The following is a 26,793-nucleotide window of genomic DNA, read 5'->3' as shown; positions in this document are numbered from 1 at the left end:
AATCTGAATGTAGGGAGAGAGAAGTTTCGGAGTGTGTGCAGAGAACAGACTCTGAGAGCGTGGAAGGAGCACAATCTGAGTGTTTGCAGAGAGTAGACTCTGAGTGTGTGGAGAGATCATATGCTGAGTGTGTGGTGGGTTCAGTCTGTGAAGCTGCGGGGCACGGTGGTTTGCTGCCCGAAACACAGAGCCAAGAGGAAGAGGAAACACAGGAAGACCAGCCTCCCAGCCGACCCACCTCCTTACCCATGGTCTGCGCATACACACACACACACACACACACACATACATGAACATTTTTCTAATTCTCAATAGACTGCTCTGTAATGCACTACTGTACTAACTTGGTTTGGTTTATATTTAACAGCTGCCAGCAGAGGAAGAGGAAGTTCTACAGGCCAAAGAGGAGGAGCCAACAACAGAACCGTTACCAGGTACATGTCCATGTAATATCCTGCCCTTTATCTTGTGTCATGTGTTCGGCATTAAGTAAACTATTTGGTTTTGGTTCCTTCCACTTTACTCATAAATGCTTTTCATACACAGAAAGTGAGCAGTCTCCAGAGAAGAAAATCAAGGGGAGTTCTGACTCTACAAACAGCCAGAACAGCACAGTGAAGACAGGAGGACAGGAGGCTCAGGCTCCCTCTCAATCTGACACTGCAGCTAAAGAGGTCTGTGTGTAGCTGGGAAGGTCGGTCTGTTGTATGTGACTACTCTCCAATTATTGAATTAACCTCAGGATTAAAGACTCATGTTGTGCAGTAAGTTAAGGTTAAAGAGCCTGTACTTGGGAAATTATTCAGAATTTGAAACTGTTATGTATTAAAGCAGCCAGGATTCACTTTAAATGACCATTTTCAACCTTCTTGATTGATTTTCAGATTGTTATACATAAATATGTCTTTGCTTTGCAAGGGTAGTTTGAATTTAATCTTGTTTTGTAGGACAAGCTGGATAGAAATGTATGCACCAGAGATGTTTCTGACTGAAATCCTTAGGCAATTTTGCCACTAGTATTAGATAATTTGCCACAAAATTGAGTTTTGCCACTAGTTTCAGATATTTGAGTCCTGCAATTATATATTTGCCTCCTGACAGCCAGGAACAATATATTGGTGAATCATTTTTCTCCATTTCACTCAAAGTACCCTGCTCTGCACTGTCTCCAGATAAAACCTTTTTTGATTGCTTTATAATGAACTGCTAAATGGATGGTTGTGGAGTCATAATGCTTTTTCATAAACAGACAGTATTAACATGAATGGCACATTCATGCAGTAACCACATAGAGACACAAAAAGCAAAACTACAGTTTCTATCAAATATGTTCTTTAATCCATTACTTTGTATTAAATTGAATTAAAGCATATCTTAGAACAGATCTACTGTTGTTAAACAATGTGCCTCATGTTCTAGGTCAGTAAACCTCTCCAGGAATCCCCACAGCGAACTGCGTACCCCCCTGAACCAGCCATTAAGGACAAGTCTAAACCCTCACCAGTCTGTGGATCTTCAGCAATAGGTAAGATATTGGCAAGTTACATTTCCTCATCTGATCACCATGCAGACGTTCAGAGGTTGAGCGGTTGCTCACATGTCCTCTCCTCTCTCTCTGACCCTGACTCATGATCTAGAGCTGGACAACAGTGCTCAGCTAACACCGTTGTCCAGTAACCCTAAATTACGCTGGGACTTCTTCACCTCCTCAGGTAAACCTCGAGTGAAATTGGCTAAGCTTTGCCCTGCCCCATGGTGTGGAGGCTTCCCATTGGCTAATGTGCCATGTTTGTCACGCTCTAACCCCGCACTGGTTGTTTTGTACTCTGTCTCGTGTCCACATTCGAGTTTTCTGTGAATGTGTGTAAACTTTTTACTTGACCTGTCTGGCCATGTTTCATGTTCTGGTCATCGACTAAGTTCCATGTTATTATCTGATGATTAAAATATGATTTTAAGTGCCATTATTATTTACCATTTATGTGTAATTACCTAATCAAACAATTAATCAGTTATTTGACCAGTTATATTTGCATTTAATGTTTTATATTCTGTATCAAATTTCTCATTTTGTTCAGTGAACTGTAAAAGATAAAGGCCACAAACATTGAAATAATGAATGATCTTGTTTTATATAATAAAGCAAGCATTTGTAATGTAAATATAAATCTGATCTGATGATTTCTAAAACTCTAAAATCTCTAAAGTCATAGTTAAGCAATCTCCTTTTGCCAACGTTACAGCAGTGTCTTCTGCTTTAATGCTTGTTGTAAGTGATTGGAGAATCCAGAGCAAGCATTCTGCGTCTACTCCTCAAAAAATACACCTCCAGATCCTTCAGGGTCTTAGGGTCTTCTAGGTTTTCTCCTCTTCAGCTCACCACACAAGCTTTTATTAATATTGAGGTCAGGAGGCTGGACAGTTCATATCAAAAGCCATTATTGTTGAAAAGTGTTAATATGCTAACATATGTTTAACAAGGTACCATTCAAATAAAGTCTTACCTTTTGGCTTAAGGTTTCTTCTTAGTCTTTTGTCCCTTTCTTTACAGAGCCTGCAGAGAAACAGCATTCAAATGTAAGTGGCAATATTATATTCATCTCCCGTCCTTTTTCATTCTCAGGGAAAAGTCCTACTGTTTCTCCTCTGGTATTAAAAAATATTATTTATTACATTGAATTACATGTAGTGTAAGATTTAATAAGGCAGTCCATGAAGTAATGGATTACGACACGCTGCAAAAATAGAACCTTTAACACTACCAGCTGGGGATGTAGCAGGATGTGTTCAGTCTTTCTTTTTCTCTTCATCTTCTTTTTTTCATGTAGAGTTGGAGTAAGAAACATGTAAACTTGGGAGTAGTTTTAGACCAACTCTTTCTATCCCCTCATTCCTTCCCCTTTCCAATGGTGTTTGGCGTGAATGTGTACGTGTGTGGGTGTGTGTATATGCGTCCATCTTTGGACGTGAACATGGTACGGTCAGGTTTTGAATCTGGTGAGGCGGGGAGAGCAATTTTCGTGGGACCCAGAGGAAGAGCGCAAACGGCAGGAAAGGTGGCAGCAAGATCAGGAGCGCATGCTTCAGGTACAACAGCTTCACTAACCTGAGCTTCAGCTTCAGAAACGGCTGGAGACCTGCAACCTCAGGAAGCATTTACAGAGCATGCTTCAGCTCCTGAGCCCACTAGCTCAACTGTTAAAAACCTCAGTTGGTTGCTGATTGATTAATATAATTGGTCAATCTCGATCCCTGTGTGCTTAGTATTTGTTTTCTATATTATCTAAAATATAAATTAGCTTTTAATATCATTTAGCACTAAAATAAGAATGAAATGGAGGCATGCTTAGATCACACTGACTGATCTCTTGCTTGTTTTAGATATGAGGAAAGCCTTGCTTTATTATTAAGTTATCTATTAAAGAGATAGTTTGGTAAAAATAATAAAACCTCCCCCTCTTTTAATCCATCAGTAAATGCATGTTTTAGATCCTGAAGTGTGTTTCATTAATTGTTTTGCCAGATATATGAGGTTATTGTAGATCCATTAACTATTAGCATCATGATTAAGTACATTACACATAGGCACAAACAGTGGTCTCAGGCCAGTCCTCGGATTTCAACTTCCAAATCCCCTTACAACTGCTGTCTCAACTCATCTATCCATAGCTAGATGTGTCTCGCAAAATAAGTTGTTTTCAATGATGAGTGACATCATATTTTGCTCACTGGGAATATTTGGGACTATTACGATTGTGAAAAGCAAAACATAAAATCAGTCTAAGACTGAACTTCGGTGTTAATCTGTGAGGTAATCTAACCACGGTCAGGTTTGTGATGCAGAACTAAAGACCGACTAACTTTGCTAACAGTAAGGGGGGAATGGTGTCAAATAGATTTTTTTGCCAAACTATGCTCTATAAGTTCATCTATATAGTAGGTGCATGTTTAATCTACTCTGGCTAAGTGCTTTGCCTGTATTAGACATAGCAGAAGAAACCTTCAACCCATTCCAAGTGCTGAGAAAAAAAAAGGTGTGGTTTTTCCTAAGAACCTGAGGCTTGTTTCAGTCCTATAATCACAACAAAGACTCCGTACCACTGCACAGAGACCTAACCTGAATCCTGCATTGTGCATGGGTCCCCTGCTTAAAATAAGACACCCCCCTCACCCCCACAAGCCCCTCTTAGTGTGTGTGTGTGTGTGTGTGCGTGTGTGCACTGTTTACTGCCAATAACCAAACTTTAAATGCACAATCAGATTTAGACTGACCATTAGTCATGAAGCTGTTTTTCTGAATCCGACTTAAATTCAAAAGGCCAATTCAAAAATCACAATTTTACCAGGAAACAACAAAGGCATATAATTTCAAACAGTCATATCAAAAAGGCCAATTTTCTAAGTGAAAATATGTACAGAGCCTCTTGCCCTTGGAGGCCCCTACCATATTTTCAATAAGAAAGTGAAATATATGGAATTTGAATAAAAGCATTCAAACTTTTGCATATGACCCAGTCTATATTCACTGTCACTGAACCTTTTGTATTTTTGATACTCAACATATAAACCAAGAAAAGTGGGAGGTTCTTCGAATTGAAGATAAATATTTTTAAATCAGCCTTTAAATGTAATTTTATTCCTAAAGATAGTACAGCAAAACAAAACTACTCTTTCTTTTAACACATTCTGTCTTTTTTGTTTTCCGTCCTAGCTGGGTATGTCTATCTATATTTTTCTTAATGATTGTGCCTTTAAAATATATATACACCCCTGGTTTTGGCTGTTTTCTACTGGGCTGTTGCTTTGCCTTTTTAATGTATTCACCTGCTCAACTTCTAACTACACCATTATTATCCTCCAGTTATTTCCTTTCTGCAGAACCATAATAACCTTAGTTTTTTCACCCAAGGATCTTTTAAAAGCTGCAGAGTTGGAGAGGAACATCTGAAGAGTTTTCTCTTTCACAGCAAATTCACCAGTGTTAAATCAACACTATTAATGTTAAATTATAACATGTTACAGTGTTTTATTGTAGCACACACCATATTAATTTAACACTCATAGTGTTGATAAAACACTGGTGAATTTGCTGTTTCCTTTAGATTCTCTTCATTGTGTGTGTGTGTGTGTGTGTGTGTGTGTAAGCAGGAGAAGTACTCTCGTGAACAGGAGAAGCTGAAGCAGGAATGGGAGAGGGCTCAGAAAGAAGTGGAAGAGGAAGAAAGGAGATACCATGAAGAGGCAAAATATATTTTATTTCTCTCACAATATGATTGACACATCTGTTGTCCATTAACTTCATACTCCAGTATCTTAAATCTGTGGACAGTTTGACCTCTTAATTCAGTACTTTTCTCATGGGTAAATGTTAACAAGGCTATGCTACACTTTACACTATAGGTCTGAAAGCTTATAGACACAGGTTTAGTCAAGATTTCTTCTCAAATTAAAGATAGTAATAGGAAGATTGTCCCAGTTTTGATGCAGTAACAGCATCTGTTCTCTTTGGAATGTTTTACCTGTTGGTAATTTGATTTTGAATTTGATTTCCGCTACAAGGGCATCAGTGAAGTCAGCTGCTGAAATTACATGACTAGAGTGGAGTAGGAGTTTTTTGCTCCTCAGCCTGATATTTGGATTTATACCCCTCTTACTCACACATGGCATTGGGCATAGTGTCCTTAGGTTCATGTATGGCTGCTCCTGCATGCCTCATTCTACTAGCACTGAGATTATATACATTGTGCATGCACCATTTATTTATTTATATTTTTTTGTATTTTTGCAGGAGCGTAAGATTCTGGAGGAGACGGTGGCCCCTTTGACCCCTCGCTCACCCATGCCCTATTCCTCCTCTCCCTGCTGGCAAGAGCCTGCAGCCCTCGTCCACAGCAGCTCCACACAACACAGCATCGTGCACTCACTGGCTGACTGGGAAGGCAAGCAGGACGAACTGGACAAACAGAAGGTGAGGAAGGGTGCATGCATCCAAAAATTTAAACTGGCTCTATCTCTTACTGCTCCGAATTTTGGAATCTAAGCATTTAAAAGCGCAGCACTGACTTAACATGTTTGTATTCCCATATAAGTGGACCTTGGATAATAAAAGACAAAGGGAAAACGGGAGGAGTGAATCTACAGGGATCAAAGAGGAGCTTTCCCACATGGCAGGAAGGTCTGTGCACACACAAACACCAAAGCATTGCATTTATTTTACTTTAATATTCTTTAACTTTCCCATATTTCCATGCGTCCAAGAAACGGTCCTCTAATTTTCTTGAATGCTTTCATACCACCCTAATTCTTCACCACATTTGTGAAGATCAGCCTGTTTTCTTCTTCATCCTTTGTTACGGCAGCCCTCTCCGGACAAGCAGTGACCAGCTGGTGGGTCAGTCTAACGGACAGAGAGAAGGAACAGAGGAACAGAACTCCTGGGGCAGTAATACTCAACAGAAGCAGCACTCCTCAGAGTCCTGGAAAAAAAGTGCTCCAGTGGACAGATCCAGGAACACACAGCCTGGAGAACGTAGAAGGTGTGTGTGTGTGTGTGTGTGTTCAGGAATCTACTGTAATTCACAAATGTAGTTGAACGGCACTGTGAACCGTTATCTAAATACCTAAATCAGACTGTGAATGTAAAATTATAAAATACAAATACTAAACAAGCGAGGGGAGCAGGGGCCTGAGTTCCATTCTCAGGATTTTTGGGTTATGTTCATTCAGATTGTCTCAGAGAACTTTGCATCACATTCCCTTTTGTCAAAACGTAGTGTTTTTATAGAGTGAAACACTGTTAGAGAAAATCATTGATTTATTTCTATTTCACTTTGAAAACTAAAAAGGGAAACGGAAGAAAAATGCAGCACTTGTTTGTGATGTAGTTTAAACTCACATTGTTATTATTGTGTGTAAAATAAATATCAATAATGTGGTATGGATTCCATTGAAGCATGAACATATTAATGGATGCAGACATATTAGTAACATGTCTGATGATCCCACTCCAAGTATCATTACTCAGGGGCTCATTGACATTTTTCACAGTTCATCTCCATAGTAAGAGCATTGAGCTTGTGTCTGTGTGCGTGGCTTTGTGTCCATTTGTGTTTGTGACATAGTTGAGCAGTGCATGTGACTTGTGCTCCTTAGGTCTGACTCCATAGAAAATCCTTCCTCACACACAGACACACAACCTCCTCCATCGCCAAACAGGTACAGGGTGTTCTCTCTCTCTCTCTCTCTCTCTCTCATGTCCTGCCCCCTTCCTCTCTTTTTTAGCTTAGCATTGTCTTGAAGGTGAGCTCTCCATTAACCCTCTGTTCTCCACTCACAATCATCTCACTTTCTTTGAAGCACTTTGCTATGTTGTGTTAACTATTAAAAAAAAGTGATAAAGTGGTGATGTGCATGTGTGTGTAGATCTGTCAGTGGGAAGAAGCTGTGCTCGAGTTGTGGTCTTCCACTTGGTAAAGGAGCAGCCATGATTATAGAGACTCTCAGTCTTTACTTCCACATCCAGTGCTTTAAGGTCTGTATGCTATTGTGTGTATGTTTTAGTTATATACTTTTTTAGTATTATAGCTAGCAAGTGTGAGTGTGTGTTAGAGAGTTTGTGTGTGTTATGAGAGTTTAAAACAGTGGTGTTACAGCGGTTAAACTGTTGTGATGTTTTCATTCTCCACTGACATAGTTGTTCAGAGTGGTTTCATATGAAACACACTGTTTAAGGGAGATTTACTGGCGTCAGAATTGTTTAAAATGGTGGTGATGGAGTTGGACATCCAAAGAATCTAATGCTTCTAAAATCTTACTGAATGCTGTTATATGAAATGTTTTGAGACACTGTTCACCTCAGAATACAATCCTTTACTAGGGACAACTACATGACTAAGTTTAGTATAGCTGGTACAGGTGAATTATAAAATGTGCCTTAATCAGCATTGATCCTAATCATTAAGATCAGGAATAATGTTATATACATTTTTTACGCAAATATTAACAACTGTTTACTCTCTCTCTCTCTCTCGCTCTCGCTCTCTCTCAGTGTGGGATCTGTAAGGGACAGCTAGGGGACACCAGTACTGGCACAGATGTGAGGATTCGTAACGGTCTGCTGAACTGTCATCAGTGCTACCTTCGTTCTCGCTGTGAGTGATGCACTTGCGCACAAGTAAAGAACCCATTGTGTCTAACTGATAAAATAGCAAAACACATCACCACTAGCAACAAGCAGGGGTTCTGAGTGGTGCTCTAGGAGAGCAGGTGCTATCAGCTCTGGGAACCCTGACTTCTTGAGCTAATCAGTTCTGACGATGGACACCTGCTAAGCCCACATAAACAGTAGCAGAGCATCATCTTCGTAGAGGGGTCACTGGAATATTATCTCAGACAGCTGGTTTTGAAAAACCGAAAAAGCAATGTATTGAAACAAACAAAAAAAAACAGGTCAACAGAAAAAGACAAAGTAAAACACTTTGAAAGAAAAAAATGATAAAACAGAAATAGTTGAGTTGTTGTTGAGTTGTTGCCGCAGGTAGTGTCGCAGTCACACAGCTCCAGGGACCTGGAGGTTGTGGGTTTGATTCCCGCTCTGGGTGACTGTCTGTGAGGAGTTGGTGTGTTCTCCCCGTGTCTGCGTGGGTTTCCTCCCACAGTCCAAAAACACACGTTGGTAGGTGGATTGGCGACTCAAAAAGTGTCCGTAGGTGTGAGTGTCTGTGTTGCCCTGTGAAGGACTGGCGCCCCCTCCAGGGTGTATTCCTGCCTTGCACCCAATGATTCCAGGTAGGCTCTTGACCCACCGTGACCCTGAATTGGATAAGGGTTACAGATAATGAATGAATGAATGTTTTGTAGTGATTTAATGATGTTTTGGAAAAACTCAGTCTTTGCTGGAGCATGCTGTGTTTGGCGTCTCCTTTGTTTGGTTTTCCTGCCTTTTTCTCTCCGTCTCTTAAGAGGAACTGTTCCGTCTGGCGCTTGTCCTTCCCAGTGGCCCTGTGGTAGAGTACAGATCTGCCATCGCTCACCTCACCCATTTAAGCCTCAGGAGGATCTATTTCAATAAACACTCAAACACATTCACTTTTCTCAGTTTCTGTTTCTTCTGTTGCACATAGGCATTTCAATCCTTCTATTTTCACCTTGGGTCCTTCTCTCTCTTCACATTGTTACACATCTCTTCGTCTCTACAAAGTAATACTGACAGTATAGACTTACAGTGACTGCAGTTACTGAAGGGAGGAATATTTGATGATTACATGCCTGGGAAACCACTGAAGTACAGGCAAATGCTAAGGAATGAACTCCACTGGTCAAATGACATTTTTGTTGAATTATTAAGTGAATATGTGACATATCATCTAATAAACTGCTATATAACAAACAAACTACGTCAACGGAGTGCCCTTTTACATAAGAAGGAATAATGTAGTTTTACCACAGGAGACGTGTAATCACTGCAATACTCCAGGAGAGAGGAAATAAATCACTGTATTTCTGTCACCTTTCTCTTTCAGCTGCTGGTCAGCCCACCACCTTGTGAGCAGGCCTTGTGTTTTGGGACCACCTGAACACCTCAGTCTCTCTAACCCACCACACTTCCGCTTCCTGCGGTCAGCACATGTTTGGACTGGTCACTTTTACACATTCAACTTTGGTTGAGGTCAATGTCAATATTACCAAGTCAGAAGGTTTTTCCTTTAAGCCCAATGCCAAATGTACAGCTTCCACCGAGTGTTTGTACAAGACTTTTAAAAGCCTGGTGCTTTTTTTTCAGGTTTGAAATAAACCAAACCCAGTTGAGGTGTCAGTACAAAATGACCTTTGAGTGTATCTTGAAAATTGCATTTTTATTATCAATATTACTGCAGATAATACTCTATGTATATGTTGGAGGTATGGCAAGGAACTAACCATGTGTTTTTTCTTTTCAGTAAAGTGATAATTGAGAGGTTTTTTCAAATATAAATTCACATATAAGTTTTTTTTCTGGACCCAGGGTTGTGCTTCTCTAAACATGGACTGTATATATATCTGTTCTCTCATGATGTTTGTAAAGCTGGAGCCCCTTAATGAAATTGCATTTTCTGGACTAAGGGCAAAAGAGTAAATCACATTAGGCTATTTTTATGATATTTTGGTATTTGTCAAAGAAAACCAAAAAAGAAATCACACAATGCTACATGTAACTGCTTAGTTCTTGCGTTTGTGGGTGGAGATTGATATCTGTTTCCCGCTGTGACATGGACTCATCAGGATTTGTGAAGCTCATTCAAACATTCAAACGTGTAAAGCAGATATGAACCTGAAAAAGAAAACTGCTGTAGGTCGCTGTTCTTTTTCTGTTTTTTTTTTTTTTTTCAGTGCATCAGAGGTCAGCTTTTTTAATACATCTTTAGAGCTGGTGTGTACAGGTCTGGATGGGAACTGACAGAAGTGATTCATTGCTTTTCCATCCTCTTTTATATTTATACCAACTCCTATTGGCTGATACATAAAGTCTGAATATGACAGCAGTGATTACAATTCTGGAAAAAAAGGCTTCAGTGTACAGCTCCAGGAAAATATCTGCAGGGTGTAGAATATATATGTGTGTGTGTGTGTTTGTGTGTGTGTGCATGCCTGTGGTTGTGTGTAAGTGTGTGTATAAAAGCAAGGGTATGAGAATGTATATGTGCTTAAAGGGGCTATCAACCTACTGTATGTGTAGTGTTTGTGTGTTTAGTCAGATTTGGAAAAAATATATATTCTTCACCATAATTCAAACACTGCACAGTCTGTGGAGTTACATTCAAGTAAATTCTAAATTTCTTAAATGAATGAAATGTATTTCTACATGTAAACAGCATTAAGAAATACAGGGCAAACCAAGAGTCCAAAGCTGGAGTTTTGGATTTGGAAAAATTGAAGGAAACAAAAAGCCAAGAACACAGCAGTAGTGAAGTCTGCTTGTTTCTTTTATGGATGTCACTGATAATTATGAATTAACGGTTTAAAATCAATGCTAAGTTGTACTTTTGACAAATACCAAAATGCCGGTGTGAACGAGGCTTGTGTCCTTGATGAAATGGGCACAGAAGCTAAACCCATTGTTCTTAGGGTTCTGTCCACAGTAAGGTTTTAAGATATTTTGCTTCATTAGTGGTGGGTATGGTGTTACAAGGAGAATATGTGCCTTAGTGTGAAGGGTGCGATTGCACAAATGAAGCAAAAAAACAAATCCAAAGACTGAGTTGGAATAAGAAGTGACTGTTATTTTGGCTGTGGGGAAGGTGGCTGAACAAGTTGCTCATTTAAATGATTGAAGCTTGAATGTTGCAGAGTTCTGCACTTTTGAGCAAACACAGTAAGAAATTGTCTGTTACAGTTTCCCATCATTGCGTCATCAAGGCATCAGTGAAAGGTTTGGTCTGTGCTACTGTAGTTGACTTAGCAAATAAACTTCCCTCCAGGCTTTAGGCTTGTGTGCCTCATCTAAATCTAGCCGAGAGGAATATGGGGTGACACTTACAGAAATTGATGTAAATCCTTTGAGGGTGTCTTTTTTTTTTCAATGCAACACGACTAGAAAGATTTTATATTTGTTTTAAAATCAGTCCATAAACTGCCTGTAAACCACTCATTAGTGTCACTAGCTACGCCTAATACTTACCAATACATATGACTAGCTAACAATTGTCTTTTGTTAAAACTTCACCCTTCAAGAATGTTGATCATACTGGACAATTAACATGCGCTCATTATTTCTCATAGTCAGTGTTCTGCGCTTCTGATCAGGTTGTGTAGCTATTTTATGTTTTATTAGCTATTCTATAGGAAGCTACAGAGAGGAGGCAGTGCCAGACGTTTTATATTGTCTAGGATGAGGAGCTACATTGGAAACCATATCGAGTCTAAGGTATATTTATTATGATATTCAAATGTACACTATTCAATTATAGATAACAGCATTCAAATGCAATGGCTTTACACTGTAATCTGTTTATAAATAAAGAGCTGAGGAGATGGTCTGACTGTCGACTGTGGTTTGTTCAACAGAGCTTTGCTTCAATATTATATTTATGCTTTCACCAAATTAGCTGACTTCACTTACATGCTATGACCAACGCTTCTTCTGAGATCAGTGAGTATTATTAAGGTGTTTGTCTCTCCTTTACTGCAGTAACATCTTTTTTCTCTTCTGGGAATTCTTTTCAATAGATATTGTGACATTTCTGTGAGCATTTGGCTGCATGTGGCCTGCTTTGTGTTCAACCTGAAGCTTGAAGTAGGTGATTTACCACTATGAGATATAAAAATGATTTGTGTTATAGGCTTTTTGTTATTAAAAGACAGTAGATTATTTACTACTAGATTATTTACCACTACTTCTTCTATACATACAATGAATTTTCATTTTGTATCAGGTGTCCTGTTCTAAAGAGACAATCTGCTCTCCCTTTATTGTTTTAACTGATGTATTAATAAGGCATTTTGTTTTGTGGATAATGCCTTATTCGAGTTTATAAGTATGCATACAAAGCATTATTATCAAATTACAAAAAGGTATAATCACATTTAGAAATATGTGCTTTATAGAAAGTGTTTCTGGGTGATTGTTGTCTGAGTAGGTTTCCTCCAAGAGCTCTGGTTTGCACCAACAGTCCAAAAACTCTAGTTTGATCAGCTACTCAACAGTGCCCATAGATTGAGGGTGTGATGCCCAGTGGTGGTCTTTATGCCCAGTGATCCCCTGTAGGCTCTGGACTCACCGTGACCATGGATAAGTGGTTGCAGACAAGGAATGAATTAATGAATTTTTATGAACCTGACATTGTCTCAAAAGTAACACAGTGTGTTCACAAACTTAAACTTTAATCAAAGACATGACCTTCAGAGAGTTTTTCAGTCTGAAGTTGTCGGTGAAAGGACAAACAGAATTGAAGTTAAACGAGAAGCTCCTCTCGAGCCAAATTCTGTCTTTCTGGGGTTGTTTACAGCTTGGAATGTCTGATTGTAGAACTGCGCAGATAATCACCTTGGGAAATAAAAGCAAATTCCCCTATCTCATACAAAGACTGTTTCAAATCACAGCAGACGTCTATAGTAATCATTCATGCCATTACTAGATCTGTCAGAGAAAACCACGTTATGGTGCCATACCTTCGTTCCATGCACTTGGAAAAAAAAAAAGACCTATCTCATCCTATCGGTCAACTGAAACAAACCCTCCTTCCTGATTTTGCCGACTGCTTAAAAGCAATTATGAGTGAAAGGCGGCGGTGTCTGGGTGCCGGTCTGAGGCGAGGCGGATTTGATGGGAGTGGAAAGCGGCCGATAAGGAGTGGCAGCGTTGGGATTCCAGGCAAAGCAGACAGATTGAGACGCATTATTCAGAATCCTCTGAGACACATAGAAATGAAGCACAAGATGAGATTCAATCTCACCGCTGTCTACTGGGTACCAGGGGCTTGTCCTTCATTCTGAATGACATCCTCCTCTCAAGCACAGGAACCTGTGGGCTACTTAAAAAACCACTCAAATCCAAATTGACTTTCAGATCTTATTTTCAATTATAAATAATTAACAAAACAAATACATACCAGGTACTTTCATACACCAAACTTTTCTGGGAAGATTTTATGGCATTCTACAGTGAATACTTTGACACTACACTGAATACACTTACACTAGGTACTGATGTTGAATGACTGTTGGATCACAAACATCACTGTAACTCTTCTCAAAGGCACTGGATGGCGCTCCATGGCTCCAGAGGATGCAGCTCCACTGCTCCACAGCCCAAAGTTTGGGGATTTAAAACCCCTCTAGCCCATACTTTTTTTTTTTTTTATCTTATGTCCATGTTCTTCAGCTCAGCTGTGTCTGTGACCTCAGTGGGTGCCCCTTCAAGTAGCTTAGTTCACTAATTGTGAGGGATGTAATGAACTTATACATAGGCTTGGACATACCTAGTATAATTTAAATGTGTCTAGACAACTATAAAAACAGAACTGTTCCATATTCAAATGATCCTAGTGCAATCTTGCATTGAAAACACTTACACTGCACTGACTGGGGAAACCTAATTTACATATAAACTACTAAAATTCAACGAATGCTTTTAAGATTTCAGACATGAAATAGATTTACATTGTCCCACATAGAAATGCACTTATATCATAAAAGATAGGGCATTTATTCCGAAATGTTTGTAAATAGCGGCACGGTGGTGCAGCAGGTAGTGTCACAGTCACACAGCTCCAGGGTCCTGGAGGTTGTGGGTTTGAGTCCTGCTCCGGGTGACTGTCTGTGTGGAGTTTGGTGTGTTGGTGTGCGTGGGTTTCCTCCGGGTGCTCCGATTTCCTCTCACAGTCCAAACACGCACCTTGGTAGGTGGATTGGCTACTCCAAAAAATGTGTCCATGTGTGTGTGTGTGTGTGTGTGTGTGTGTGTGTGTCACCCTGCAAAGGACTGGGGCCCCCTCCAGGGTGGGTTCCCGCCTTGCGCCTAGATGTTCCAGACCCACCGCGACCCTGAACTGGATAAGCGGTTGCAGACAATGAATGAATGTTTGTAAATAAAAACAATTATGTGCAAATAATTAAAATGCAACTTATACATAAATGCTTAAAAAACTTAAAACTCACAAATGCAAAGAAGAAACCATATATAAGCAGGATCCAGAAATACCACCACCTTCTCTGGACCTGAGCTCATTTAAAGACGGACTGACGTGAAGTGGAAAAGTATCCCGTTGTTTGAGAAATAAAAAAATTTATTTAGTTTTGTATTTAGGCTCAAGATACAAGAAGACTTTGGGCTAAGCTAATCCCCTATCCTGGCTTTTCTGTTTTTTTCTAACAACAAGCAAATATTTTTCAAAAAACAATAACCTTTCTGAGTTTCAACATTTAAAATAATGCTTTATTTTATATGTATTATTTTCAGTTAAATATAGGGTTTAAATTACTTGTACATGATTGCACTTTTTACAATTTACATTTTTATACCATGTCCCAACCATTTTTGGAAGTGGTATTCACAAAAAAAGAGGCTGAATATCAGAAAAAGGACAAAAAAATATTTAAATGCTGACATCAGTTTAGCTTCAACAAACATCACAATCATTCATTCATTTTTACACTCACACCATGAACACTTTTAAACAGCCAATCCACCTAGCAACATATGGTTTGTTTTTTTTGGTTGTGGGAAGAAACCAAAATTCCTGGACAGACTCAGGGGAAAAAAACTCCTCATAGACAGTGAACTGTTTGGGATTGAATCCTGAACCCCAGGACCCTGAAGTATGGCATCAAAATAGGTTCTAAAATTCTGAGAACCAAAAAAAAAAAAAAAAAAACAGAGTCCATAATCAATAAGACATTTTGTAATTGATAAAACTGTCATTAATATTGAGAGTTATAAAAACAGCGTTGTAAACCGAATATTTCTGTATCTAATCTTCTATTTTGAGTTTAATAGTTTTGAAGAATCCGTTTTCGCTTTCATTCCGCCTTTTGTCAATTACGCTTCTGTCAGTCTTACTATCGCCTCCAGAAGTTTCTCGCTTTTTGACTTTTGACGGGGTGCGGGATCCAGACAGTCATTGGCTGCTGAAGTTAAGCCCCGCCCACCCACCACCTTCTGCTCACCCCGCTACGTCAGCGAGAGCGCGTCAATCTTACCTTGATTGGAAAATGGCCGACAGGCAAACACAGGTAAGCAATAGCGACTATTTTTAACGATTATGTCTTTTAGTAATGCACAGCTCGTCATACAGCCTTAGAGTCAGACTACTAACTAACTGGTTAATCTAGGGTGTGCACAATGGGTGCGGGGCTTAACTTCTGCAGCCAGTGACTGTCTACATCTCCGTCAAAAAGCAATACACTTCTGGAGGCGACAGCGAAACTGAGAGAAGCGCAACTGAGACATACCTAGATGTGTCTAGGCAACTATAAAAACAGAATTGTTCTATATCCAAATTGTTCTGGTGCAAAAACGGATTCTTCAAGTACTCAGACGATTATATACAGATTCTTTTCTGTTTACAGACCTGTTTTTATAACTCTCAATATCAGTGACCGTTATTTATTTAACCCTTAATGTAATTTATTGGTTATGGATTCTGCTTTTTGGTTCTCAGAACTGAAGAATCTATTTTGAGGCCATACTGAAGCTGTGTGGCAGTCACAGTACCTGAAAATAAATCCTCTACAAAGAATGCACACAATCACAATCACTATTTTCAGAATGTAACACACTCGAAATCACACAACAAAAATAGCTATTATATTTTATGAAGTTTTCCAAAATAAATAAAACTCAAATAAATAAATACATACAGAATGTATGTTTGCCTGCTATTAAAAGTGTTTAAACATATTTTTAGGAAGTCAGTAAACTATGGACAACTGTGGACTAAAGCTAGAGACCGAGAACACTGCTTGAGTGCTGTTAGACCCATGTCTCAGAGCCAAAAAACTTTATTTTCTTTTGGTTGTTTTTACTGCACCTTGTAGCTGTTTGTTTCCCATCTAAGCTCCAACGCTGCTGTAGCTGGCCTTTGTGGCTGGTATTGTCCCAACGACATAAAGCACATAATCTTCCTTCACCAGCAGTAAAGGCAAAGGAGAATAAATGGGCTGCTAGTGTACGAGTATTTGTTCTCTTTGGTGCTCTAACCCCCCCAGAGACGTAAGCTCTTATAGTGTGTTTTGTAATGTACACATCACTAAATAATGCAGCGCAGTGTTTGTGGAAGCATTGTGCAGTTCTCTACACCCACACACTGTAATCCTAAACACCTGCACCCTTTGAGATAATTGTTTCATTGGAAGCTTTTCCTTGAGATTCTTCTATACTGGAACTTTTGTTATTCAAAATGTGGGGGCACATATAACTGGCTTAAACTAATATGGTTTCTTTTTTATAACGTATAACAGTGTTTTTTATTTGTTTGTATATTGAATTTATAATAATGGGGTCAGAGAGTGGCTGGCTTGCCTTTTTTGTAATGATGTAACTATCACATAAATGCATGTTTTCTGCTGTTTTATAGTGAGAATGTGAAACTGCTTCATTACCACAGATCAACAGAATGTCTTCCATATATTTCCAACAGGAAATAGTTGCTGTAAACGATGTGACCAGAAGATGGCAGTAATAAAATACATTTCAACCATTTGGATCAACCATTCTTGCCCTAAGGACATCAATGAAGTACACATATTAGTGATGTCATTGAAGGGTGTACAACAGTGCCATATGCTTTTGAGGGCATCAAAAGCCTGAAAAAGTAATTGAGATACACTCAAGTTATGCCTGCTTTAGAATCACAACTGAATCATGATTCACATTCTAAAAAAGAGTATGGCTTGAATGTGTTCCAGTTTCTCTATCCATATATATATTTCCTTTTTTAAACATGAAACTCATCTTTAGCAGAATACAAACACACACTAGTGATCAAGGGCAGTGGAAACTCAGACTGTAGCTCAAGGGCACTGCTGTCATGGATCCACTCCATTTTAATGAAGAATCACAGGATAGCAGTGGAGGTTGCTTAATACCATTCATCAAAATGTGGTTTGGGTTTTATCAGTCCTTTTGTGTAAGGAGTCTATATACCTGAACAGCTCTGTGAATATTAATTTTTTTAAATCTTTAAAAAAAATTAATAAAATGGGTTTCTCCCTGGTTCCAAAAACACATGTTAGTAGGTGGATTTGTTACTCAAAATTTTCCGTAGGTGAGAGTGTGTGTCGCCCTGTGAAGGACTGGCGTCTCCTCCAGGATGTGGCCCCACCTTGCACCCAGTGATTCCGGGAAGGTTCTGGACCCACCGCAGTGCTGAATTGGATAAGTGGTTACATACACTCACTGACTGACTGACATTCATAAAGGGCTAAATGTTTATAGGGTGCACTCATAGGCAGAGGTTTGGGGAAAATAAAGAAACAGCATGCCCTACAGCATTTGGCCCCCAAGCAAGTTCACAATAACAAAGGGTACAAAGCTTTAAGTGCATGTAATGGAACAAGGCCACTACTTTGCTTGAGACTGATGAGGAAGGAAAGAGCTTGTAGAGTTTGGGTTGATCCCTCTTTAATTTAGAGTGCACCACAGAACAGCCAGCAGTTTAAAAACGCCCCCGACAAATGTTCTCTCATAAGCGAGGTTTCCCAGAAGTAAACAATGCATGAATAGTTAATAAATTCGATGTCACATGCCAGTGCTTTTGCTCAGCAGTCGTGGTTCTTTTGAGAATTAAACAATAACAGCAGCAGCGGCGTATTTGCTGATAAACAGCATCAGGGCAGTTTTTATCATGAGCCTAAACAGGTTCAAAATGAAAGTGTGTGTTTGTGTTAGGATTGTGCTAAATGATGATTTGATTGTCCCTAATCATGACGTTGACTGATTATATTATGTACTACCGTGCTCAGTAAATATTTTAGGCTTATTAATTTGAGGTATTTTTCATTGATTTGTGTGGATACCAAGGGTTAGGGAGAATTCCTGGAGATAATATTTTTATCAATAGATCTTGAATGTATGTGTAGTCACATGAAAAATGATATCCTCTTTCCTGATATACTGTTTTCCTCTGGGCACTCTGGTTTTCTCACACTGCCCTCCCAAGTGGAATGGCTACTCAAAAGTATTGATAGGTGTGAGTGAATATGAGAGTGTGTGTTGCCCGGTGATAGACTGGCTCCCTCTCCAGGTTGTGTTCCGTCCTTGTGCCAAGTGTTTCCTTGTAAGCTGTGGACGCGCCGCGACCCTGAACTAGATAAACGTTTACAGACAATGAATGAAAGACTGAATGATTTACTTTGTTTAAAAATCATGGTCACATTTAAAACTAAAATATCACACCTTCTATACAGCCAAATACACACACATGTTTACCCATTGTTCTTTAGAAATGAGTATTGATGCAAATGTTGTGCCTCTTTTTTGCAGTTACAACATCTACTCTTCTGGAAAGGCTTTGTACTAGATTATGAAACATCTGTTATCACTTTTCGAATTAAAGAACTCTGGTTCTTGAACAGCGGCACGGTGTTGCAGCAGGTAGTGTCGCAGTCGCACAGCTCTGGAGGTTGTGGATTCGATTCCTGCTCCGGGTGACTGTCTGTGAGGAGTGTGGTGTGTTCTCCCTGTGTCTGCGTGGGTTTCCTCCAGGTGCTCCGGTTTCCTCCCACAGTCCAAAAACACACGTTGGTTGGTGGATTGGCGACTCAAGAAGTGTCCGTAGGTGTGAGTGTGTGTGTGTTGCCCTGTGAAGGACCGGCGCCCCCTCCAGGGTGTGTTCCTGCCTTGCACCCAATGACTCCAGGTAGGCTCTGGACCCACTGCGACCCTGAACTGGATAAGCGGTTACAGATAATGAATGAATGAATGGTTCTTGAACTGGTTCTCTTCTAGCTTATAAACATCCTGGTGCTTTTCAGTGAACCAGTCTGTGTTTACACTAGTAATACGTCACAGAGGATATGTCATCAACAGAGGTGAGATGTCCTCACAGTTTGTGCTGAAAAGCCAAACAAATTTTTCAGGATCCTGAACCTATTTTTGTTGGTGGAAAAGTGCTGAACAGTTCAAAATTAGGTTTGTGAACCGGAATGACGCCCGTTCCACATTGGTGGAAAAGTGTGGATCTGCTAATTCTTCTTTTTAACAATGCTCCACTAGGGGTGCTATTTAGTGCTTTGCATTAAAATCTGTTAAGAAAATGCTCCTACAATTCATTCATTGTCTGTAACTGCTTGTCCAATTCAGGGTCACAGTGGGTCCAGAGCCTATGCGGAATCACTGGGCACAAGGCAGGAACACACCCTAGAGGGGGCACCAATCCTTCACAGGGTGACTCACACTCAAACATTCACTCACACCTGAGTTGCCAGTCCACCTACCAATGTGTGTTTTTGGATCATAGGGAGAAACAGGAGCACCCGGAGGAAACCCACACCCCTGGAGCTGTGTGACTGTGACACTACCTGCTGCGTCACCATGTCGCCCTGCCCCTACAATTAACATCTTCTAATAATGTCCTGCCCTTATCGGTTAAATCATTAGCTCAGTCTGTGTTGAATGCAACTATAAAAATTGAACACAATTTCAACTGCAGAAATATTTGTTGACCAATTTGATCTGTAATTCTAAATAATTGGATCAGCTCTAGTCATAATATTATTAGTAGTTTTGTTGTCATTAGCAGTTTCAGCTCAGTTTATGCCAAGAGCAGCATCAGTGTGGAGAAAAAAAAAGAGGGTGGTTTCTTCTCCAGAAATAAGACTAAGAGCAGAGTGGAGAGTAAGGCTGGAGATTACCAGGAAGAGGAGAAGTCTTTGCTCAACAACGACTGAAGCAGCGGGGCAGCAAGCAGAGATAAGAGAGTGTGAGAGAGAGTGTGAGCGAGCGAGAGAGCTAGCTAGAGCTACAGAGAGACGGACAAGCTCAAAGCCTTTTGCATAATGACATGTTGTGTTACTCGTCATTTGGCGCTTCCCTGGCCCAGGCTCAATAAGAGCTACATCTGTTTACAAGCAGACGAGTGCCCATCCACTTCGTATTCATGAGAGATCTTTTAAGGGTTCCCAGCTGGAAAACCAAGAGGAAAAAATACAAAACCCCCTCCACAAACCCATATTTGCCTACGATTCACATGCTGCTTTCAATATGGTCTGTGAGCCAAGAAAGAACGCTGGAAATCAACAGCAGCTTCTTGTCCTGACAGAAATAGAGCTGTGTTTTAGACATGAGAGCTCATTCCGGGTTTAGTTTTGTTGCTTCAGTTCTTCTGGAAGCTGAGAATCAGTCACTTTCTCCTCTTACATTTTTCAGCCTTGATTCTCTCAACGTGACAAAGTCAGATCCTTAAACAGACAGTGTGGAGTACTTTAAAGGCCACCTGCACTCAAAAATGTGATTGTTGGGGACTCAGGGATGATTCCACTGTCTGTGGCCAGGAGATGAACAGAAATTAGAGTTGGCATCACTCCCACTGGGTGGGTAGGATGGCCCGCACCCACCCCTCATTACTCAGTATGATGGTATCCAATCCTGGTGCCTGTTAGCTAACTTAACTCAACTTGGTTTTTATTGTGTACAGGAGCACTTTGTAGTTCTACCATTACAGACTATACTCAACCTGTTTCTCTGCATACTTTCCTATCCCCATTTCACCCTGTTCTTTAATGGTCAGGACCCCCACAGAGCAGGTATGATTTGGGTTTTGAATCATTCTCAGTGCTATGGTGACACAGACGTGGTGGTGAGGTGTTAATGTGTGTTGCTCTGGTTTGATTGGATCAGACACAGCAGTTCTGCTGGAGTTTTTAAACAATGTTTCCACTCATTGCCCATTCTGTTAAGAAACTTCTACCTCGTTGGTCCACCTTGAAGATGTATAGTCAGAGACAGTAGCTCATCTGACGCTGCATATTTTGTGTTGGTCGTCCTCTAGTCCTTCATCAGTGGACACAGGACATCACTAACAGGTTGCTGCTGGCTGGATTTTTCTGGTTTTTGGACTATTCTCAGTCCAGCAGTGACACTGATGGGTTTAAAATCTCCAGCAGCACTGCTGTGTCTGATCCACTTGTACCAGCACAATACACATTGAAGAAAAAGATGAAATGGGGATAAGGAAGCACACAGAGAAACAGATAGACTATTCTAATTGTGGAAGTACAAAGTGCTGCCGTATGGTCAGTGGAGCTAATAAAATGGACAGTAAGTGTAATCTAGTGGTCGTTCAGTGTATACACAGTCAAATGTAACCCTTTACAGTGGATGGAAAGTTCAAATACGAAGATATAACTACAGTTTGTTTCTGTAGTCTGTTGTTTGTAAGCACTTGCTATCTTGCTACCTCTGCTACTACATGCTGTATGTTGAAAGCAAGGATTTTAAATCATCTCATTCATAATAGTGCCACACATTGGCAGTCAATTACATAGTGCAAATCCAATTTGAAATAGTGATGGTTCTATTATTGATGTGTTTCTTGATAGAACCGAAATTCACTTCCTCACTGAATGTGTTTATCACCTTCTGAGATATTTCAAAATGTATTCAAAGGGTCAGTCTGAGAGCCACCGGTTTAGAAGCTTGGTTTATATGGTCCATTTTATGATCTCTCATGGAGGGTTCCATTGTAGAGGCAAAATGAGCCTCTTGATGGCAGTCACGCACAATGTTTGAGACACTGGCAAAAGATGGACTTTGCTACATTTGTCATCCAGACTGACAGACACAGGGGAGAAGAGCATTCCAGAGCATCCATAATGTATGTGATTGCTCATGCCATTACAATGCATTCCTGCGAGATTATGCTGACAATGTACGGCTGACCACTAGCTACAACATTAACACAGTCTATCATATCACATCACGGGAAATAATCAAACAGCCAAGATGAAGAACCTATCGCTGGTTCCAAATGATGATCAGCTGAAAAGGAAGTTAAGGGGTCTTGCTGTGTGACAATAAGTGGACTTGACTTTGTTAGTAGGGTCTACAGAGTGTGCTTTCCATGCGTTTCTGATATCCAAGATGAACTTCCACCTTCTACATGGTTTATTTTGGGACGAGACTTCCCAGTATAAAGTGGGAACACTATAAGTCCCATACAATCTGAATAGGCCTTTGGTTCTCATATATTACATGAACGATTCTCTCAGTCTTTATCATTACGAAATGTTCTCCTCTCTCAAAGACATCAAAAAGACTGTGCCTTTCACAGTCTGCTGAGAGAAGAAGGACTTATCTACAATAGCTCTTAGCAAGAATTTTTTTTCTGGAAAGACTTTTGCATACTTTCTCTTCGCCAATGTCATATTATTTAAAATACAAGGCTTTTGGGAGTGAAGAAGGTCTGAGGTCATATGTTTCAAATACAAGGTCAGGCCCTCATATACGAGGTCATATCCCATACACTCATATGGAAATGGAAAAATTAGTCAGAAACAATATATTGTTCATTTTAAAAAAGGGCAATTACAAAAACACACGGGCAAGAAAAAAGGGGGTGAGGGAGTGAGGAACAGTACTTTCTACTCCCTAAACAGTCACAGCTGATTTGATTTTGACCTCCCAACTGCTTCCCAAAGACTGGTGTTTCCTGCTGCTCCAGGTGTGTTTGTGTGTGTTTATGTATGCATCAGTAATTCTGTATTACAATGTACAGAAGTATGTTCTCCGTAGAGCTATATTCAATTTTTGTTTCAAATTATCAATTGTTATCCCTGGATGATGCTCCACACATCAGAGCACACTGTTCTACTGCTCCACAGCCCGAATACCGAAAAGGCTTTATACACCTCTAGCTATGGGTGTGGTGATATCAGGCTCAGGTGTTTCTCCATCATAGCATCCCATGTTATTGGTCAGTGCTTTTCTATGAATGTTAAACAAACTGTGTGTCCTGTTGAATGCCTGTGTCCACTAGGAATGACCATAAAGGAAACGCATTAGAATGTGTCTCCATAAATATTTGGACCTTTTAAACTTTAAACTTTTTTTTTTTAATGCCAAGCAGTGTGATTAAATATTATAATCAATCAATACCCCCAATTAAATCTTATAATCAGCAAGAAAATGATATCCTCTTAAATTATACAGCTATGATCTAGGTTTCAGAACAAAGATCACCACTGATTTCATTTTAACAGCGTTTCCTACGACAACTGGCAATCAGACCTTTCCCTTCAAACACAAGACTGGCTTCTGTCTCCAAACACACACTCGCTAGGTTCCACACTGTGATGTGTCCATGTGAGCCTGAGGGATGTGTAGAGAGATTGGTCTTCACCCGGACCCCCTCACCTCCTCATTAGCCTGAGCAGGAGGAAGAGTTGATTGCTGAAGCGAAAGTACAGCCCCTCGCGCCCTGAACCTGATGCTGGGGTCTTTGGTCTCCCCAGAGTTTCCCTTAATTTGCTGCAGCTGTGGTCAGTATGGCCTGCATGGACTGGGTTGAAAGGCAGAAGATGAAGGGAGAGGAGCACTAGGTTGAGGTTGGCTGAGATTAAGATATTCTGCTTTTGGTCTTTATTTGCCTCATCCGGTGCTTCCTCGCTGCAGGATCGACGCAAGCTGAAACCTACACATGAGCGATCAGTGTGAAACTGCACAAATGCATTTCAATTATCACACTTTGCTCAAATAGAACCTACAGTAAATTCATTTGCCATAGGCAGTATTCATTGCTGACATTCTGTCTTGTACATATCCATTCCAGAGCATTGCTAATAGAAATGGATGTTCAGAACACAACAGAATTGGCAGTACAAATTCTCCTCCAAGCATGCTGAGTTGCGGCTGTGTTAGCTGCTGTTTGAAAAGATGCATTGGCTGGCTTTGCATATTTTGGAGGAGTATCCTTTCAAGTAGGTAGCATCATGTGATTGGAAGAGACCCTGCAATAAATCTAAGACAAATGTACTTGGCTCAGTCTTCCTACCACCACAGAGAAAGGAAATGTGGGACGGGAAAATTGTCTACTGAGCATTTCAAGATCAACATAAATCCTACATAGAGTCACTATGACTCACCAAAAAATAGTGGCCACAATATCAATCAATCTACACAACGTCACTAAAGTCAATACACAGAGCAAACCATGATACGGGGCGACATGGTGGTGCAACAGGTAGTGTTGCTGTTACACATTGCCCGGGTTGTGGGTTCAAGCCCGGCTGACTGTGAGGAGTTTGGTGTGTTCTCACTGTGTCTACATGGGTCTCCTCTGTGTGCTCTGGTTTTCTCCCATGGTCAAAAAACAACATATGCTGGTAGGTAGACTGGGTATTCTACATTGTCTGTAAGTGAGGGGTTGTGAGTGAATGTGTAATGCCCTGTGATGGACTGGATGAATGAATAAACCATGAATCAGAACACAAAAATGACTACAGTGATTCTGTTGTGGATTAGATTTTGTAGCATGTATTTGTGTGTTTTTTAAATGGAATGATTTAGTAATGATTTTGAATAGAGTGTGAGTTTTACACTGATTTAGTGTATATTCAGTGTGCCTGGTAGACTGGGTGACTACTGACTTAGTATTGATTTTCTATAGACTGGGTGATTTTGTATTGATTCTGTGTAGACTGAGTGAGACGGAGGATGCACAGACACTCAGAAGTGTCCCTCGCATGTGTTCAAGACTTAAATGAATACATGTAATTGCCAACAGGAAACCTTAAAGTTGTGTAATCGTGCCAAATTACTTAAATGAATGATTTCACTTTCAGCTGTAAAGTGTTCATTTACCAGAATGACGCTCTGGCACAAAGCCTGACTCTGACAGATCAGGCAAAATAAAGAGACGCAGCTGCGAACGTTTAACGACGAGGAACTTCAAAAGCCGCTAGAATCTACGCTGTTTTATATAATCAGAAGCTTACAAAATAAAATATGGTCACTTAGCGACACGGTCAGTAAGGGATGTGGTCAGTAAGGATTGCTTTTGGATGTGTATGAAAGCAAATTGCTTCTGTTGTTCTTTGACAAAATTAGTAAGATTACCACATAAATGCAGCATATTGTCAAAAGTATTAGGACAACATTTCCAATGGGTGATATACTGTACTGCAGATTCATGTATCCAACTACACACACACACACACACACACACACACACACACACATATGCTTTGAGTCATGTCCTTAGAAAAGCATTGCAAACACAATGCTGTTGATGCAGATGCCCAAGTGCTTGCAGTCCCCATACCTAATGCCAAGTGTCAGCTAGAGGGGTATAAAACCCCCTGTGGAATGCATTTTGGGATGAGTGGGAGTAGGCATCCAATGGCCTGACCTCACTAATGCTCTCATGGCTGCCATCAAATCCTCACAGACATGTTCATCGTAAGCAGGGTAGAGGGTGTTACTACTGCAGAAATAATTCTTGATTTCAGAACATTTGTTAGAGGAGCAGGTGTCTACAGAGTGATGGCTGGGTACAAATCGGGAGCAGATGTTGAGGCAGCACTGTTCCGTGGCTAAAAAAGAGTTACAGCTGACCTCATGGATGACCCAGAGAGAAGCAGTGAAAATGTTCTGTGTTCTACACACTCCTCCGCGTGTAGAGGGGTGTGCGTGTTTGTGTGTGAGTGACAGGGTAAAGCCAGTGAGTGGACATGCCACTCATACTACGATAACACCCAATAACCTGCTCCATTGTTATCGTCCTTTAATTCCAACCTCGTCGTCCACAGCCATTCAGTGCTGCTCCATAATCCCTTCTTCTTATTTTCTCTTCTTTGACGAATGTGTGTGTGTGTGTGTGTGTGTGTGTGAGAGAGAGAGAGAGAGAGAGATTCCATTTGCTACCACTGGCTGCTCTCGAGCATGAGGTCAAAAACCTTCCAAAAGCGAAGAGGATCAAAGCTGCTGAATGTGTTCTGCTCTGAGATAAGCTCCCCACCGTCCACTCCCAACTCGACTACACACCGCTGCTGCTTGTTCTGCTCTCTCTCTATCTATCTCTCTCTCTATCTATCTCTCTCTGTGTTTTTATCTGCTTTTCATCTCTTCTTTGCCTTTCTTGATCTTTTTCTTGCACTTTTTTCTGTCATTCTATCTCTTTGTTTCTTGCTTTCTTCATCTTTCTTTCTAGGTGCTTTTCTTTGTCTCTTACTCTTTCTTATCTTAGTCTTTGTTCTCCTGTTTATCTCTCTCTCTCTCTCTCTCTCTCTCTCTCTCTCTCTCTCTCTCTCTCTCTCTGTGTTTTATGCCCTTACCTCTCTTCTCTGCCTTCCTTTTTCTCTCACTTCCCATCTTTCACTGTT

General features: G+C 40.3%; 1 protein-coding gene across 9 annotated transcripts in view; it reads left to right on the top strand.

The window, feature by feature from the left end:
- limch1b (LIM and calponin homology domains 1b) overlaps positions 1-12,006 on the top strand; it is a 92,448-nt gene extending 80,442 nt beyond the window's left edge. For 2 of the 9 annotated variants that reach the window (XM_066648681.1, XM_066648674.1), the window contains 15 exons: positions 1-251; positions 368-434; positions 547-674; positions 1,420-1,525; positions 1,638-1,712; positions 2,552-2,577; positions 2,986-3,087; positions 5,149-5,241; positions 5,789-5,968; positions 6,090-6,175; positions 6,360-6,536; positions 7,153-7,215; positions 7,423-7,531; positions 8,048-8,150; positions 9,522-12,006. The exon at positions 1-251 is cut by the window's left edge and continues 322 nt beyond it. In XM_066648681.1, coding sequence (XP_066504778.1) covers positions 1-251; positions 368-434; positions 547-674; positions 1,420-1,525; positions 1,638-1,712; positions 2,552-2,577; positions 2,986-3,087; positions 5,149-5,241; positions 5,789-5,968; positions 6,090-6,175; positions 6,360-6,536; positions 7,153-7,215; positions 7,423-7,531; positions 8,048-8,150; positions 9,522-9,547 — 1,592 coding nt within the window. In that variant the 3' untranslated portion in view covers positions 9,548-12,006. Of the gene's footprint in view, positions 252-367; positions 435-546; positions 675-1,419; positions 1,526-1,637; positions 1,713-2,551; positions 2,578-2,985; positions 3,088-5,145; positions 5,242-5,788; positions 5,969-6,089; positions 6,176-6,359; positions 6,537-7,152; positions 7,216-7,422; positions 7,532-8,047; positions 8,151-9,521 lie in introns of all 9 variants that reach the window. The other 7 variants (XM_066648675.1, XM_066648673.1, XM_066648676.1 and 4 more) reach the window with 6 other exon arrangements.
- Positions 12,007-26,793: the final 14,787 nt, after the last annotated feature.

This window comes from Hoplias malabaricus, chromosome 17 (assembly GCF_029633855.1).
Source record: "Hoplias malabaricus isolate fHopMal1 chromosome 17, fHopMal1.hap1, whole genome shotgun sequence".
Classification (NCBI taxonomy): Eukaryota; Metazoa; Chordata; class Actinopteri; order Characiformes; family Erythrinidae; genus Hoplias; species Hoplias malabaricus.
This window is presented reverse-complemented; position numbering and strand designations above follow the sequence as displayed.